General features: G+C 38.7%; 1 protein-coding gene across 5 annotated transcripts in view; it reads left to right on the top strand.

The window, feature by feature from the left end:
* The window catches only part of EPB41L5 (erythrocyte membrane protein band 4.1 like 5), a 57,498-nt gene that overhangs the window by 21,816 nt on the left and 16,776 nt on the right, over nt 1-18,906 (top strand). For all 5 annotated transcript variants that reach the window (XM_051787017.1, XM_051787015.1, XM_051787016.1 and 2 more), the window contains exons 8-16: nt 1,283-1,403; nt 1,812-1,899; nt 2,517-2,605; nt 2,783-2,852; nt 3,557-3,726; nt 4,797-4,903; nt 5,542-5,569; nt 7,894-7,936; nt 9,049-9,164. In XM_051787017.1, the coding sequence (XP_051642977.1) occupies nt 1,283-1,403; nt 1,812-1,899; nt 2,517-2,605; nt 2,783-2,852; nt 3,557-3,726; nt 4,797-4,903; nt 5,542-5,569; nt 7,894-7,936; nt 9,049-9,164 (832 nt within the window). The remainder of the gene's footprint in view (nt 1-1,282; nt 1,404-1,811; nt 1,900-2,516; nt 2,606-2,782; nt 2,853-3,556; nt 3,727-4,796; nt 4,904-5,541; nt 5,570-7,893; nt 7,937-9,048; nt 9,165-18,906) is intronic.

The raw sequence follows: 18,906 nt of genomic DNA, 5'->3' as shown, positions 1-18,906 counted from the left end.
TGTCTGACAGCTGTGTACTTTTATTTAAATCAGCTGGAACCTAAGCTGGCTTTGACAGCATTCCTTTCAACAGAGGCAGGCATTTTAGTGGGAGTAAATTATTATAGAACTACAGGCTTCCTCAGTCAGCATTAAAAAAAAAAAAAAAGGAGGGGGTGAAAAGACTATTATTATGCTTGCAGTGTTCAGAAATCCAAGAAACAGGGTTTCAGATCATTTGTCACTTCTGTACCTATGGAATACTGTGTGCACTTATTTGACTTCTCCAGGTCTTCACTAAGATGTCTGTTTTTTTTCCTACACAGACATCTGTAGTTCCTTTTTTCAGAGAGAGCAGTTATTGGCCTGTATCAGACTCCCAAGCTTCAAATTACAGAATTATTCCTAATTTTTTTGATATGAGCTGAACATTAAGAAGCAACTTGAAATCAGTGGGAGGAGCAAATGCTTAGTGACTCTGAAAATCAAGACTATTTTTATGGGGGTCCAACTTTGAGTTTCAGCATTTAGGCACGTATCTGTCTTTAAAAGCTGGACTTTCCACATCTGTGGAAAATGGAGGTTGTGCTTTTGATGTGGCACACCCATTGACTAGTATGTTCTAATATGCTCTGTAAATAGCATCTCTCACTGCCCCTCTGAGCATGCAGCAGTGGACTAGATGAACCATTTGACTGACCCTGTAGGACATTTATCATGTTCTGAGATGAAAAGGAGAGCGACAAATAACAGCTGCATGATTGTGCCCTGACACAGAGTAATTTTAGCAGGACGGGGATATTGAATCATAAAACCAGAAATTGATCTTTAGAATGGACAGATAGTTTTATGAAAAGTGTCAGAACTGGTTTTGCATTTTATAAATCTCAAGAGATTTGTTTTTTAATAACTTAAGGCAAAATTCCATTGCGACTTTAGTCAGCTGTCATTTCAGTAGATAATTCAGTGATTAAAATGCTGAAAACTTTCTGCAAGACAGAAAAAAGGTGAGTTTCAAGGATGGTGATAAATTTTCTTTATAGGAAGCTTGTTAAGGAATATGTCAATAGCACTTAGTAAAAATTAACACAAAGCTTTTGTGCAGACCACACAGCCATTTGTTCAGTGTCCATAATTTCCCTGTCAAAGAAGGTGACACTTCAAAAATAAGGAGAACTGGAGGAGAAGGGAGGAATGCAAGAAGAAATTTAGTATTTTAGATTAACTAGAGAAGTTCCACTGTATGCAGAAATATCCACCGTGTCTGTTGAGAACAGTGTTTAACCATGCTGTTCTTTTGTAGCTGAACTTGGAGACTATGATCCTGCTGAACATGTCCCTGAACTGGTGTCTGAGTTCAGGTTTGTTCCCACTCAGACTGAAGAGATGGAACTAGCTGTTTTTGAGAAGTGGAAGGAATGCAGGTACTAGATCTTCCAGTGAATGCTACCCAGCTGTTTGCACTGACTTTTCTGTGAAAAGAATGTATTAAAAAGATGCTGCTGACTTTTCTTATGTGGTTTTGTTCAGAAATATAATTTTAATATGGTTCTGTCATATTCTGTAAGTGGATATAATGTGAAAAATGAAGCTTTTCAAAGGTCTGAGTAAAATGATGAGATACAAAACCTTGAAATGCAGGAACTTTTGCAGCTGCGGTTCCAGATTAAAACTTACAGAAGTGACCGTGGTGTTCATGACAGCACACAAGTGTCAGCAGTGTTTAGGTTTTTCACAAACTTTTGCTAAGTTCTTTTCCTCTTTTCTCATATACCAGTTTTTCCTTTCTGGCTTTTTCAGGCACCTTCCTAACAGCAAAAATTTTATTTTAGGGGACAAACACCAGCGCAGGCTGAAACTAACTACTTAAACAAAGCTAAGTGGCTGGAAATGTATGGTGTAGACATGCACATAGTCAAGGTATGTTTAACCACAGCGTGGTGACCTTTGGAAATAGTAACGTTGGCTTCGTGCTGCATTTCAACACGGGTTTTACTTTGACGGGGGGGAAAAGGGAATATTGTACTCATGCAATCTCTGCAACAAGTGATCTGGCTTTGTTCAACATTACACTCTTTGGTATACATTTCTAGAGGGTATCTCTAGTCCAGGCATATCTGCTCTGTGTTAAATATGTGATTGGTGTGGCAATATGTGCTACAGTTTGTATTTAACTAAGAGTTTTGTGAAAAATCCGAGTAATTAAAATTGGCTGGGGTCCAGTCAGCTGCCAGTTGAAGATCTACAAGTAAAAATAGATCTCCTGTGGAGAAGGAAGTGCAGTGAACTGCATAAGGAGGTCCTTATTACACAGACAAATCAAGAAACTTTAATTTTCCACTTTAGTCAACCTTATCGAAGAGTTGTAAACAGGAGAAATTCAGTGCATGAGATCATCGAAACACAAGGGTTTTGTTTTATTAGCAGATATGTGTGTAATTGTAACACTGGGCAAATAAACTACATGATCCACTGGAGTAAATTGGATAAAGGGTCAAACAGCAAAATGAATATAATCTGTATTTTCTGGCAATTAGGCAAGAGATGGCAATGATTACAGCCTGGGACTGACACCTACAGGAGTTCTTGTCTTTGAAGGAGACACAAAGATTGGTTTGTTTTTCTGGTAAGCTCTTTAATGTATGTTAAAATGTATTTTAAATTTTTACTCTTTTGTGGTTTTTTTGCAATAACAGAAGAAAAATTTATGTTTGGGATATGAGAGCACTGTGAATATTAGGTACCTTCTCAGTGAGTTCCTAAGAGAGTTAGACGTAACCTGCACTTTCTGTTCATCTTGCAGGCCAAAGATAACAAGGCTTGACTTCAAGAAAAACAAACTCACTCTGGTTGTTGTTGAAGATGATGAACAGGTGGATAAATATCTGTTTAGTTGTATCTCAGTCTTATTTATACAGCACTAGTTTACATACTCCTGATCTCTATATTTAATTTCTGAGAATTAACATGGATGCCTGCGAGATTTTTTAATGTGACTTGGTGAGGGAGGCGGGAAATGAAGGGACTTAAGTAAAAAATAAATGGACTTAATTACTTTTTTTCTCACCCGTTTTTCAAAGTGGAATGCCTTGCGAAACTAGACCAGATACTTTGGAAAGAGTGTGCATTGCACAAAAAAGTTTAGAAAAAGACCATGTACCACATTTAGTGCAATTAATTCCTTAAGCAGGTTCCAGAATTGTTCCCATGGGAAAGAAATTGCATAGAGCGGAGACAATAAAAAAATGAGCATTGGTAATTTGAGGAGATCCATTCTGGAAGTGAAACCATGTTAGCCTGATTGAGAAATACCTTCCTATTGTAATGGTGTCTTTAATTTGAAGTTATTCAGAGGTTTGACTTATTAAATATATGGACTCCCTAGCCCTTTCCAACTTTAGACAACGAAGCAGTTGTTCATTAAAGCTTCTGAAAAAATTGATATTTCTACCTAAAATATTTTTAAACATATATTTCAGTATTCATAGGACCCAAATTTTATTGGGGTTGCATGGAATAGTAGCTTTGACTTATTTAGTCCCTTTGTAAGTCGTCAGTGTGCTTTATGTGCTTTAAGGGAAAGGAGCAGGAGCACACTTTTGTCTTTAGACTGGATCATCCCAAAGCCTGCAAACACTTGTGGAAATGTGCAGTGGAACATCATGCCTTCTTCCGGCTCCGAGGTCCTGTCCAAAAGAGCTCAAGTCGGTCAGGCTTCATCCGGTTGGGGTCTCGGTTCCGATACAGGTCAGTGTTGTCTGTCACTTAGCATGTCTCTTCTGCCAGTTACTGCTGTTCTTGGATTATGCAGGAAAACAGGGGAGAACTTGGTTTTCTTTCATCTAGGACAGTGAAACTTGCAAGCTGAGTGAGTTGTATTATTGGTTTTATTAAATCATATGGATTTCTCAAGGTTTATGTTCCTTATATGTAGTACATTGTGTTTCATAGATCACTTTGTCTTGGAAGGCCACACTTTTTTAAACATACCATAGAGGATGGATGATTAACTTGCACAACTGGGGACATTGCAAGTTTTTTGACTCCCGAGTTCCCAGCTGTTTGAGGGGTGGTAATGCTTCAAAAGCCTCAGATAATGCCTGTTCTGTGTAAGGCACTACTAGTGCAGGTAACAGTCTATGGAATGGCTTGTGATTCCAGAGTAGCCTGCAGGACAGTGTTGATTCCCCAGCAGAGTTGGTGAGAACATATGGAAGGGGATGGGGCATGACCCCAGGCAGTGTGCATATATTTTTCTTCCATTTCCAGCAACTGTAGCAGTACCACGTAGTCTTCTTCAAAAAAGATCGGTGGTACCGAGGAGTCAGCAGAACATGAGGGTGCCACTGCCCTGGGGGTAGAGTCTGGCCGAACTTGGAAAGAAGTACTTATCTGGGAACATGAGCATCTAGATGCTGCTTTTTAGTCCTATTATCATCTTTCTTTATGACCTTCAGCAACATTACTTAAGCTGTACTCTCTCCTAGCATTTTTCAGGCTCTCCCAAACATCAAGCACTGTGACCACAGAAATACGCAAAGGGCAAGTGTGTTTTATCAACAGCTTAAGGTTTAAGGAGTCATTACTACAACCATTTGTCTTAGGAAAATGGGGTGAATATTAGAATGTTTGTAAAACTCTTTCCCTCTTTTATGAAAGACCCTTTGAGGTGTGAATTTTGGGGTGTTTTAATAGAACTGAGATCAGATATTAGGCTACAAATTGAAAATAGTGTGATGTTTTTGATGAGCAGTGTCTCTATTCCATCATTAAAAATAAGTGATTTATTGCTTTATACTTTTGCATGGCATTTTTAGTGGGAAAACAGAATATCAAACCACCAAGACCAACAAAGCCAGGAGATCAGCATCCTTTGAAAGACGGCCCAGCAAGAGATATTCAAGACGAACCCTACAAATGAAAGGTAAAAGAACTTCCATTCTGAGAAGTATAATCCAATGTGAGAATCAAGTCATCATCTCCTTTAAAAGTTCTGTGTAGGAATCCTTCTGTAGCTGTTTGCCCTTCTCTTGAATTTGCAAAATTAGTTTTTCTTTTACTTATTTAGGAGACCATGTGTGTTTATTAGAAAGAGCTTGTTTCCAAAGCATGTCATTCCAGCTTGCTCTGCAGGTAAAACACCCGTGAAGATTGCACAGTAGGTCTCAGTATGAAGATGGAAAACTTAGGTCCAGGAAGCAGTGATATATTAATGATAATACTTGAAATTTATGAATAGACTTAAAAATTTTTGTCATTGAGGCTTTTTTCATTGTTGTTGGGGGTTGCAGTCTGTTGTCACAACCTGACAGCATGTGATACTTTGTCTCTTATTCCCACTCTTGCACAGGTCAAGTGTGACTGCCATGTCTGCTTTCAGACACTTACTTAAGTCTGATCCTTGGTTTGCTCTTCAGATTTATGTGGGATGCATGCAACTTTTACTCTTTTGGTTGCCTACTTTTAGGCAGTGCTAGGTTATTTTTATTAATCATATAATTAATATTTAATTAATAACCTAATTATAAATTAAATTTTAATTAACGCTTTATATTTTTGCAGCACACACTGCTAAACTGGAAGAAACGAGGTAAGGTGCATTCCAGTATTTGAGTTTCTCTTTTTGATGTTTGCCACCTGTACTTGGGTATGTGTCTGCAGAAGGAGGATATTCAGTGATAGCCTCTTAACTGTGATTTTGCCATGGGTATTGTGTTTGTTTGCTTTACATAAAAACCACTGTTCGAAGCAAAACTCTTGTGTTGTCATCACATAGATAATTTTGCCAGACTTGCTTACTAGCAGACAGAAAAGTTTGTTTATGACTAGCTATGATTCTTACTGGATATGAATTGTAGTTCTGTGTGCTGCCATGTAAAGAGATCAGGAAAAAGTGTGTGAGAATGTCTTCCTTCTGGAATCTGCCTACTCTGGCTGTGTGACTGAAATACATCATCAAGTGAAGGTCACAGAGAAAAGATAGTAAAATAAATATTTGAAATAGGGTAGTGATTTTATATTCTATACAACATTTGCATTTATTTTTATATACTTAAGTATTTATGTTTATTCATAATCAACATTTAAAGCGGGAGGCCTTTTGGTTCCTTATTTCTGTACTGAAGGTCTTCCTGGATATGTAAGTTCATACTTGCTGTTGCAATGTAAATTACTCATATATATCTGAATCACACAGTTTTCATACCCTTCCTTAAGGTATGAAGCCCAAAAAGAACTAAGAACACTGATAGTGAAGGAACTAAGTCACTCAGTTCTGGTTTTTGTCCTTTGCCCTAATAACTTATGAACATCACAGTGATTAATTGCAACCGTATTATTTTTTAAAAAGTAAGTGCTCGTAGATGTTAAGCACCGTGACGAGCTGGGCAAGGAATGTCAAAATAACATTTCAAAACATCATGCTCAATGCAGCTGAACGTTTTCTGTTTGTAGCAGGAGGGTTGATTCTTGCATGAGAGGGGGAGAAGTCTGAGAAGTGTGGGGACAAGGCGACAGTTGCTCTCTGTGACATCCTGTATTGTTTTTTATTTTTATAAAATGAGAAAGAATTCTTCCAAACTGGGTGTCATTAGAGTGCTTAAAGATCCTCTGCTGCAAAATGCAACCATTTGATTAATGACTACTCTCATCATGCTATGTTGTCAAGCCGTTCTCCGAGTTTCAGGCTGCTTAGGTCATTCTGAGAGTGGAAAGAGAAACTTCATGAGCAGTTTCTTCTGATAAGACTGCAGTCTCCTGATCTGCACCTAGGTGTGGCACTGTTGTTAGTCTCCGCAGCAAGCTGTGCCATTTCTGAAACTCTACACTTCAGTGTTGCTAATTGAAATGCATCATGAAAGATGTATGTTGTTCCATTCTTCTGTATTAACTCAGCACAGGGGAAGGTACTACCCAGAAGGCATTCCTTAATATTTCTGTTAAATGTGGACTATTCTGTGGTAGCTTCCACATTCTCTGAATAGAGAAGGGACAAAGTAGGGAACAGACAAGGAACAACTTGTTCAGTGTTGACGTTATGGTATTTTAAATAAAATAGTTCTAAAGAGTCACTGAAGTAGATACAGAAATCTGTTTGAATTGTCACCTTGCCAGATTGGATAATTATTGTCCAGACCATAAATCAGCAGATTAATGGATCGTAGGAGATTGGAACCTTTTTTTAGAAGATTAGAAGTCTGGGGAGAAAGTTTGCTTTGCGTGATTTATAATGCATAGTTATTGTATAAGGTATAATGCTTTTAAATCTCTTGAAAATGTGAGATGTCTCTTGCAGATTCAAAAATCATCAAGAATAGATATTTAATTTATCAAATACAATAAATATTTAATAATATAGAATTACTATTAATGCTGTGCTGAGCTGCTGTGCACAAACTTTGAATAGCTGCTTTTTAAGTCCATTAGAGTCCATTCTGTATGCAGAACAAACTCATAAATTTTTGTGATAAACTTTGTGATGTGAAGCTTCAAATCAGAAGGGTTCTAGTTATGGAACATAGTATCTACAGCATGTAGGTGAACTTGAAACAATGTCGTATTTGCTGGGACTTTAACTAAAACTGTATAATTTTTGCTTTAAACGTATCCCACTTTACTGCTGAATTAGGAAGGCTTTTTAAACCAAACTAGTTAAGGCAAGGAAGAGGAAAAAACAGATGAGTTACAGATAAACTACAGCTTGAACAAATAAAAAATAATGTGGTACCCTTAGCTACATAGAATGAGACAGCTGACCTAAAGTGTAAGTTTTTCAGTTTTCTTTGTGAGAACAGTTAAATACTTTGAAAATATCTGTTAGTCTTCTTGTTTCTTTCTGAAAATCTTTACAGTTCTATCAGTCTGCAAAAGCAGTTTGTTGATCTGACTCAGTTTTAAATTGTTCTTGTCTTTCAGTACTGCAAACAATGCTGTTATCAGCCAAACTAATGGATCACAAGTAAGGACTCTCTTTCCTTGGTTTTAAAGGTAGTTTTAATGTGTTTCAACAGATGTGAGAATTTTGTTATTTGCTCTTAAAATCCAGTGATTGACCAATTGAAAGTTAAAACAGTTAACTTACTAAATTGCATACCAAGAAATGACTGCTAATTGACAAGCAAGATAATTGGTTAATTTAGCTGGAGTAAGGAAGATACCTCCTGCCCCAGTACTCTAGAAATGACACTATTTATAGATACAGATTTTCATAGGTACACAAAGTACTTTTGTGGGGGAGTTGTTATTATCCAAAGCACATTAATTCTATATGGTAATTAAAATTAAAAAAAAAAAAAGGTGGAGGTGTAGTTCATTAGCACCTATGTTGCTCCTGGTGACAGTATTTTTTTGTCTGAAAGAGGGGAATGCACCTATAAATTAAAGAATACATTGTTAGCAAAAATTCTTTGTTTTCTGAAATTGAGAAGGAAATCAGAGATACCTGTCTCCTCAGTACTTGTGCACAGAATATCCTGTTTCACTGAAAATGGATGATGTTAGTGTAAAGTAACTCTGTGTATCAGAAAAAAAAGACTTGGAGTTTGGAGAGACAATGTCTAGCTTTCTGGAGCATTTCAGATGAAGAGTGCACCAGGAGGGGTCACATATTGGTGGAAACAAGATTTTGGGTTGTTTTAATATTAAAATACTCAATTTTCACTGATAGATTGCTACTCTGCCCAGCCTTTTGCCTTCTGTGCAAAAGGAGTGTTTTTTTTCAGGAGCTGTTATGCTTCAAATGGCAGCCCAAAGGCATGCAACACAAAGGTGCCAGTCATTATTAAAAAGTTTCCTACAGAAGGAAGGCATTACTGCATGAACTTAAAAAGGACACAGCAGGCCAGAGCTCTTTATCAGAATCTTTGAGCAGCCTTGGATTCCCTATGATCCCAGTACTGTGTGCAGTACTGGAAAAGACTGGGCATAGGTATCCAGTGCTATGGAAGTAAGGGAAGACAATGGCCTTGCTTTAGTTTCATGCATAAGGAGTGGTGATCTGTTTTGTTCTCTTTAGCATGTCATCATGTCATTAATTGTGTATAATAACTTGTTTATATTTTGTCTCCAAAGAACTGGAATGCAAAACCAAACCTACCTGTCGTAACAGCGGTTCCTTCCACCCCAGTCTTAGTGGAAATAGAAAACCTCCCAAGGAGCCCAGGAGCCAGCCAGCAAGACAAGAAGTGGTATGTTCTGCTTTGCTGGGAAGTGGATTTTGTTTGCTTATGCATGATTCAAGTAGCTATTCCTTTATCTGTACTTAAGTAAGCTGCTCTCCTTGTATCTTTATGTAAGTTGACAATCAAGTTTAGTGATCATGCAGCTGATTTTTTCCTATGAATTATGTGTGGCTTAGTCACTACCAAACAAAAGAAAATTTCTTCACGGGCTGAAGTAGCATTTTCAAGTCTTGGAGAGAGCTATGTCCTTCTCATTTGCCACAATATCCTTTGTAACCTTTTGCTTGGTATCATGGGCCCAAGGGCTTACCTTGATTCTTAGGATAATACAGAATCTTGTAAACTGGTATCTTTGTGAATCACTTTTGAACCTTTTGAAATGGGTGGCTTTTCTCATGACCTTGGGAAGAATGGGAGCTTGAAGAAAATGACACAAGCTGAAGATAAGAGCTTTGATTTCATGTAGTCATAGTATTTGTTTTATGGATTGGATGCATCTCAAAACGAGGATGATTTGTTTGAAGATAGATAAATGTACATATCATTTAACTTTTCTTAAATTAATTCTATATTACAGAGCTATTTTCAAACCGAAACTGACATATATCAACCCAATTCTTGTGCACATGTCATCTTAACTTCTTCAACTTCTTGTGCCTTCAGAGGCAATATGTCTTATCCCAGAAGGATAATTCTGGCTTTTGCCAGACTCCTCAGGAGCAGTAACAGTGGAATGGAGTGACACAAAAGCTCTTATCCCAAGCAGTTTCAGCCCTCAAGAGAAAAAACCTTTCTACCATTGTCAGGCATATGAACCTGCTTTGCTTCAGTATCTCTTAAAAGTAGATGATAGCTGTTTCTAACAGTACAATGACAGATGTATTTTAATTTCATAAACCGTATTCATTTAAAGACTTTTCGTACTACTGATTTGGGATGATAAGGGGAATGGTAATTCTGCTTTGAGTTGCATTTTATTGAAATTTCAATCAGAACATATGATCAATGCTGTTTTTCTTTCTTTTGCCCTTGATTTATCTAGTATCTGAACTCTGTGCTTGTCTATGGTGGGATCCTGTTGATCGCTCGATTCCTTCCGTGGTGGTGGGTGAAAGGTGGTGGTCTCCTTATTCTTCAGCATTCTCAATATGGTTTTATTTTTGTTCTTTTGGCCTAATTGCAAGATGAGTGCTAGAAACCTGTATTTCCTTTGCTCCAAGCAGCTCTCCTCGGATATCTGACTGGTGCTACTGTTCCTGCTCGTATTTGCAAGGCTGCTGTTGCTTATTGAAATCTCACTGCTTTTGTTCTGAAGCAGAGAGGGCTCTATAGCCAGTCTGTTTCAATTTTGGGTTTGGTATGCCTGTTTTAGGATTAAGAATTTAAGCCTGTCTGTCATAACATCGTCAAGGCATCTAAGCTTATATGCCAGCTGCTGCAGGATGTAGCCTTTGTATAGAAGAGTGGGAGTGAATGTGAAATACACCTGCATGTAACCCAAAACAGCGTGTTGTGAAGAAGACAAGCTTCTTGGCAATTGATGCATTTTAACTGAGAGTGCAGTGCTTGTACTGCGAATGTGTTGTGTGTCTTTGAGCCATATAATTATTATTGAAAGTAGTTGTCTTCTGGTTTTAGTGTATCCACTGGAAACAGTACTGCCTGTTATAAAGGGCAAATCCAGCTGTAGGAAGAAGACAACAGTTTGGAGCTGAGTCAGCAATTGAGCTACATTCTGGTTGCCTAGACGGGAAGTGGGATTAGGTTAATAAAATTGCCAGAACATATGTATTTATTGCCGGGGGCTGTGACTTGGCTATTGCACCTGCAAGGGTGTCTCGGTGCTGCTAACAGGATTTCCTTCCAACTGCTACTGTCTTTAATTGGCCTGTTTCTGCATGAATTACCTTTGCTTTCTGTCAGAAAAATAGTCTTCTTTTAGAGAGAGCTTGCCAAGGATTGTTGAGAACACCAAAATCTTTTGGACTGTGGATTTGGTAGATAGTTGGATTGAAGGAGTTTAGAAGTAAGGTCCCGACCTCATGAGTTTCCGTGCTCTGCTTGGCAGATGCCTGTACTGGCTACCTTGCAGCTTAGATCCGTCCTAATGTCAATGTTTCCTTTAATTTAAAATGTTAATGCTGCAGCTGCCAACAGCAATTGTGCCAGATTGTAGAAAGTACTTTGCCAGATAGGAAGGATTTTAGTGTGGGATTTTTTGTTGTTTGTTTTTGGTTTTTTTTAACTTTACTCCATTCCTGTAAAATTGTCAGTACAGGAAAGCTGTACTGGTCTGCAGGATCTGAAAGTGTTCTGCAAGTCTGGGAAGCCTAAAACATGAACTGTGTCATTCTAAGTTTAGTCTTTTTCCAAGAAGCTCTTTCTGTGCCAAGATAGGACAGGACACAAAAGTTTTATATTTTCATCCTTATTGTGGAATAAGTAGGGGATTTTTTTCTTTTTTCTTTTTTTTTTTCTTTTTTTTCTTTTTTTTTTCTTTGCTTGCTGTTGGATGTAGCTTTCCTTTAATTGCATACATGAAAGAGATGGGAAAAAAATGTGACAAACTGTTGAGGATTGGAGCCCTCGGTATGTACAGATCACTCCCTTGGCATATTTCACAAAAACCAAAATTTTGAATTTACCCATGGAGGACCTTTATATAAAACCTGTCTCTTTTCTAAAGGAGAACTATCCCTGAACATTAATCATTTACCACTGTTGAGAATCCTGCATGCTTTTCTGCTTCCCTGCCTTAACACTGTGATCTTCCAGCTCCTGCTCTGGCTGCTTGGCTGTTCTGGAACATGAGAAGGTGGAATTTGAGCTGAAGGCTGTCTGACCCCTCTATGTGAACAGCAACAATCATTTCACTTTGTTTAGATTTGGCTCATTAAGTAGAGTCTTCTACATTAAGCTGAAGGAATACCTTTGTTTTAAGAATGTCCTTGCTTCAATAGTTTATGAAGTGCTTTCTTCCAAGCACTTTTTTGATACCTGACTGTACCTTCACATCAACCTCTCCTAAAACATACCAGTGAAGGATCCTAGTGCTACACAGACAACAGATAACATCTGTTATCTGTTCATCTGATCATCGCCCGTTTTTTAAGTATTTTAAAATTCAGCTGTTTCAGTAAATTGCTTATCCTTGCTGCTTTGGAGATGCTTGTGCCTAAAGCCTTTCAGTTTCCTAGCTAAGGGCTCCTGCATAAAAATATTTTTCAAAACACTGTTTAAAGTGGTGAGTGTTCTCCCTTGCCTTTTTTTCTAGCTTTTGGAGGACCTTATTCCAACTATGGTATAGACTAGCCATAACTGTGCATGGCATTTCTGTGGGTTTGATTTTAGTAATTCAAAATTTAAAATTTACAAACCATTATGCCTTCATATGCAAAATTAGAAAGCAAGATCTTAGTTTGTATTGTGACCTTTTGTAAAATGGTCCTTTTCCAACTAAATTTTTTATGCTAATCCAAGTCATAGCTGCAGTCAACTTCTTCAGTAGTATTAGTCCCTTAGTCACCTAAATTGTGAATTCTTTGTGTTTGCTCTACTGTTTTTTCCTGCACAGTAATGCTCATTTTTCTGAGTTTCTATTTTCTTCTCCTTTTCTTTTTGAAACTTGCATTAGAATCTGCATTTTCCAGTGACTTTGAAAACTGATATTGCTTACAGATGTTGGTTTCAGCTGTACATTTAGACCTGCCACTTAAACTTGTTTTCTGCAAACAAAGTATGCTGTATATTTGGCAGGCCTGTTCCTCTCTTGTGTTATTTCCTCCCATCTGTAAAACGCACACAGCTCTTACTCAGTTTTGTGAAGCACTTTGAAATATAACGCGCTTTTCATTTGGTAAGTGGAGGCAATGTATACATGAGAGAGCTTAACTTGTCATTTCAGAACTGTGCAAAAATGTGCGTGATACTGTGCAGAAAAGGGGTTTATTTGGCAGTGTCCTCACATACACGTACCTCGCATGCCTCTTCCTTCGGCGTTTACCTCCCAGCAATGCCCTTCTTCCTCATCTTTTCGCATCGATCTCCTTATCTTTACCTTTGCCTTACTTTTCCACCCTCTTCCTCCTCCGTGCCCGTTTACTAATTGTGCCCCCTCCCGCTCCCCAACACTCCAGGCCCTTTGACGCTGCCGACCGGTGTCTCCGTGGTGGAAGCGCGTGGGACGCGTGGGCCCCGCCGAGGACCCGCGGCGCGGACGGACAGTGCCCCGCGTTCGTCCACGAGCGCAATGCGAAGAACGCGGGAATGCACAGCAGTGCTGGTGCCTGTGCTGTCCAAACCACCATGACCAGCCTCTGAGATGTGGGCCTTGCTGGAGCTTGGGACTGCTTCCCAGCAGAGCCTGAGAAATTGCCCCTTGAGCTGTCTCTGAGATAAGAACAACGGACCCAAAGCTGACTGTAGAGGGGGAGAAAAGCTTTATGACAAAGGCTCTGCATATTGTGCTGTTGGTATTTAGTCTTCAAAGAAAAAAGAACATATAGACCAGAAGCCACACGTCACTCTTACATTAAAAACAATATATATCTATCTATATTTATATCTAGATAGATCTTTTAAATTATGTTAAGGTTTTCCTTAAGATTGAAAGATTTACTTTTTTTTTTAGCTGGGTTTATCTTTGAAAGCCATGCAGGAAGTCACATTTGTTATAAAACTACACATGAAACTAGTGGGTTATAATGTGGTTTCAAAAATCTAAGAGAAATAGAGGATGTAACTGCCACTCCTTTTGAACCATGGTCACATGAAAATATCTAAGTACATGGTTGATCTGAAAACTAACCTTTTTTTTTTTCAATAAGACCTCTTCTGAAACATATTGTTTGGAAATGAAAAAGAATTATTTTCATTTTTTTTAAGAATAAAATGAGCAGAATTCCCAAAAAGGCAAAGAGTAATTATCTTTCTTTTCTTTCTAAAAAATTTTCTTTTTTGCTGCTGTGCTTCAGTTGAAAAGAAACAGAAATATTTCCTGACAGACTCCAATTCAACCATATGATTCACGGGGTTAATTTTTAAGTCAGAGGTTAAGACTCCAGCTTCATGGCTCGTTGGTGTTCTTGGGGGCCTTTAACTACATGAAGAACAGACCTTTACCTTTGAACACACTGTGTTTTCATGTGTTTTCTGAAGTTAGCTTCTTTTAAATTGCAATATTCTTTACCTGTTTTAAAGAAAAAAAAGATGAAAAGCTGTAATAGAGGGCTTTTAAAATTCATTTATATTTGGGTTTTAGGATAAAGAAGGTGCTTGAATGATTTTCAGATTCTTTCACTGTGTTTCAAATTGCCACAGAGCCCAAAAATATTGTTTCCAGATATTCAGCCCAGAAGAACTAAGAAAGTAAGTGTCAACCAAGACATAACTTAATATTGCCTGAGATACTTTGTCTCCTCACCCCTGCATCTGACAGGGGGAAGGAGATTGCTAATGAAAAGTCTATTTTATGACTCTGCTTAAAAAAAAAAAGGATGTACAAACTGTATATTAAAGATCTGTGAGATCTACCAGGGTGATAGGAGCAATCTGTTGTGTTATTTTTAGGTTTAGATTATGCATGGTGGATGTTGTAAACTTCTGGAGTGAAGCAAACCCATGTGTTCCTTTATTATTTATGAAGTTGCATAAGAATATGCAAATGAAAACAGGTGTTTTAACTTAACAATATCATAGAATGTCTCTGTAGTTGAGGGAGAAAAAGCCACTAATTTGAATGAAGGAATTTGGGATACTTTTGTATTTAAAATGCAAGAACACTGTTGCAATGACAAGTCACTGTTTTATTGCAGTTTTAAGTTTAGATGTGCTTTTGTAGAGGTCAGGCCACTGCAAGTAGTGGCTGACTCCTCGGGTATCAGAGAAGTTTTGTGAGGGTGTCAAAGAATTAAAGAGCAGTGGAGGCTGGAAGGTGCCTCTGGAGATAATTAGTCCACCCCCATGCTAAGAGCAGGTTTGAGTAGAGCAGGTTGCTCAAGGACCACGCCAGCCAGGTTTTGAGTATCTACAAGGATGGAGACTTCACACCTGCTATGAGAGACGTGTTTCACCAGCCTTACAGGAAGAAAAGTTGGGGGGGGGGTTGCGTTTAAGTGGAGTTTTCTATATTTCAGTTTGTGCCCATTGCCTCTTGTCCTTTCTTTGGGCTTCCTTGAGAAGAGTTTGACTGTTGTCTTTACTCCCTCCATCAGGTTTTTATAAACATTGGTGAGATCCTCCTGAGCTTTCTTTTCCCCAGGCTGAGCAACCCCAGCTTTCTCAGCCCCTCCTCCTGTCTCAAATGCTCCAGCCCCTTTGTTATCTTCATGGCCCTTTGCTGCACTCCCTCCAGTATGTCCATGTTTCTCTTGTCCTGGGAAGCCCAGAGCTGGGCACAGCCCTCCGGGGTGTCTCTCCAGTGCTGAGCAGAGGGCTGGTGACCCTCCTGATGGTCATGGACTGCCCTGGAATTAACTGTAAGTTCAGTAATTAAAGCTGTGACACAGGTTTTTGTAGTAGATTTTTTGCATGACAGATTCAGCCCTGGTTGCCTAAAATCCATCTACCTTTAGGATTAAATTGTTTCAGTGTGATGTACCTTGCGTGCTTTTGCCACGTGGCTGTGAATCTTGCATATAACCTGAGGGTAGATTTTCCTCTGTGCTGGGCTTATTTTGATGTGCCTTCATTGACTTAAGGAGAATTACTATCTTAGTATCCATTAGGGTGAGTGACAGCTCTCAGTAGCAGATGCTCATCCCAACAGCACCAAGCTGCATTTTTACAGGGACAGGTCACATGCTCTAGGAATTGCAATGAGGAAGCACAGAGATGTCTTTCTAAACAGGGTGGTGGTAATATTTTTTTTGCTTTGCTTAGTATCTCTGAATGTTCTGCAGCCAGCACCTTTTCCCAGGGTGCTGGCTGCAGAAAAGGTTCAACCTTTGCTGTAGTTGTTGACTTGCACATATTGCACTATGTCAGTATTCAGAATTATCTTCAAACAAATGGAAGACAGCAGAAGTCTTGAAATGTGGGACTTGCTCGATTAGAATGTGTATGAGCTGTCTTTGTTTGTCTGATCTTACATCCCCAGGATTTTTCCTTTTGCTTTCCACACTTTAATGGAAAAGGAAACTCTTTTTTTTTTCTGAATATTTTGCATTTTTATTTAGGAAAAAAAATCTGAAAAGGTTTAAATTCACTATTCTTCTTACCTTCAGGTACAACATTGGATGCAACAAAATTAAGAAAATTAACAAAGAACTTCATACTGCTGTACTACCTTGCAGAGTCTGTGTCAGAGACTATTCTGTGTCATTACCAGTTTGAAAAAATAAATGAACTTGCATGGTACACCGTGCTGTTTGCAATTAGATTGTTTGTAAGAGAATTACCTCTTTTGTAGCAGATTCAGTTACTGTATTTTGAAGATTGTATTTCATAAACTAGCATGAAGTATGGTTTTGCTTTTCAACTAGGAAATTAAAACCACACCAGTTGTAATTGACAGCTTTCTCAGTCACATTATGCATTGAGTGCTGTGTGGTACATACTAATATCAATATATTTGTCAGGAAAAAAGAAGAGAGAATGCAGTAACTACTCCCCTAACTGTGTGAAATCCCTAAGCATATAATGACTTCTGTGTGATTTATTACTGGGTTAAACCTTTCCATGTACTACAAGTCTTCATTATTCCTATATGCATAATTATTTATGTGGCATGAACTGCTGGTATCTTTTATCAGCATTTCTACTCAGAGTATTTCTTAAAATATGCTGGTAGAAGTTGATTCTGGAGACACAAAGCCTGGCACTTACTGCTGTGCAAAGTTCAAAATATCCCCTTGTACGTGGGTAAATACAGGAGCGTGGAAAGCTAGTGCCCTTTTCATTGTTGAGAAGGGCAAGCTGACTGTTTCCTACTTTTCCTGGGCAGCCTTTGATTGGTGGGACAGTTCATCAGTGTGTTTGTAAGAGATGTCAGAAATTCTGTGTAGTGATGCAAGTAGTATCTTGTGCTTTTTATTTCCCTAGTTTGGCTGTTTATGAAGCCAGCATGGCAGTCCTCCTGCAGGTGCTCTGAAGAGGGTGAAGAGTCTGGGTGGCCTTAAATGATTTGATGCTGTTTGGAGAGCTTGTCTTTTGTGCCTGCAAATTCCAGTGGCTGAGTCTCCCTAGTATGACTTTCCTCTTGTTGACTGCGTATCTCAGGGTAGCTGAGTAGGTGTTTCAGTGGGTCTGAAGGCAAGATGGGGTCAATTCCTACTTGAATCTTGGCCTTTGAGGCTTCCTTGAGTCCACCTAAAATTCATTTAGTTTCCCTGAGGCCCTGCCATGATGCAGGGGTGAAGCTGCAGGGTCTCACCCTGGTTGTCCTTGCTACCTCAGCCAGTTCTCCATCCCACGGCACAAATGGCAATAAGTTGTTATACAAACTTTGGTCACCTCAGCATAAGCAGCTTTTGGAACACACTAGACCCTGAGTGTGCTATTTGAATATGTTGTCACATTTTAAGACTGCCCTGATCTGTAGCAGGCAAGTTCTTGAATCAGCTCTCTTGTCTGTCTAGTAAATATTACTGCAGTTGTCATGGGGAGGAAAAGGCTAGTGTAATTATCCTAGCAGTTTTCTAATTAAGATAAATTTCATTTTTCACTCATTTTCTGTCCACTGTGCTACAGTGCTAAGAAAATAATTAGAAGACTTAAGCACAAAGAAGTATTACTGATGCTCTACATCACCTCTCTGATGTAGAGTTCATGGGAACTTATTCCAAGTTTCTTCAACACATGGTGTCAGCACCTCTCTGTGCTGCAGACAAAATCTGAAATTTCTGTAATGGTTGTCATATTAAACAACTGGGAGGCTATTTGCAGAAAACTCTCAGAAAATAGGAAGAAAATTGTTGTCTTCATGTGAAGATTAGAAAACTCTCATACATCATCGTCCTCTGATAGTAAGGTATGGGATTCAGTCTCACTTCCTTTGTTACCTTGGTTGGAAAAGCATCTACTCCTGTCTGTTACTTCTAACAAAAATCTCTGTATCCATCATTCCCCCTTTGCAAGACTATCTACTGTTTCCCCATTAGTGGTGCAAAGAGGCTGCACAGTAGGTTGAAAAGTTTCCTATTATTTGCTTTGCTAGTAGCTTCTTATTGCACTGCTTTAAGAGAATCAAGCAAGTGACCTCAGTTTGCCTCACAGCAATTAATTGTCTTAAGATGATTCGTACATTATTAGCACTAAAACGGTGATATCCTGTAATCTGTTTCAGAGGTATATATTTAACATAGGAAGGATTCTTTTGGGTGCTTGTGCTGGAGGGGGAGAGTTTTTCTCCTGGAGCCTCTAGTGACAACAGGGCACTGCTTCCAGATTCCAGGGGCTGGAGAGAGGCATGGGGCATTAAATTGGTAGTGGTAAGGGAGAAACTGGTCTAAACTGCCCAGTAGGAAGCGTCTCTTGTCTGTGCTTAAGGGTAAGTTCTGTTGTGGATACTTCCTTGGTGTCATTGTTCTCATATTAGGGACTTTCAAAAGTGATAGATTTTTCTTCTTAAACTAATATTGCAACCAAACTGATTGTAAGGGTAATTGTAGACTAAAATGGGCAATAATCAGGGTGCAGTTATGTGCATAGGCCATGTCTGATTAACCCTCTTGTTCTGCAGCAGTTGTTCCTGTGTTTGTTAGTTTGCTTTTAGGAGAGCTTTAGCTGCTCCAAAACTTGGAAGAGATGT

The sequence above is a fragment of the Manacus candei genome, unplaced genomic scaffold (genome assembly GCF_025592945.1).
Source record: "Manacus candei isolate 608988 ecotype Guabito, Panama unplaced genomic scaffold, ASM2559294v1 h1tg000023l, whole genome shotgun sequence".
NCBI lineage: Eukaryota > Metazoa > Chordata > Aves > Passeriformes > Pipridae > Manacus > Manacus candei.
The sequence above is the reverse complement of the archived record's forward strand: the minus strand, read 5'-3'. Positions and strand labels throughout refer to the sequence as shown.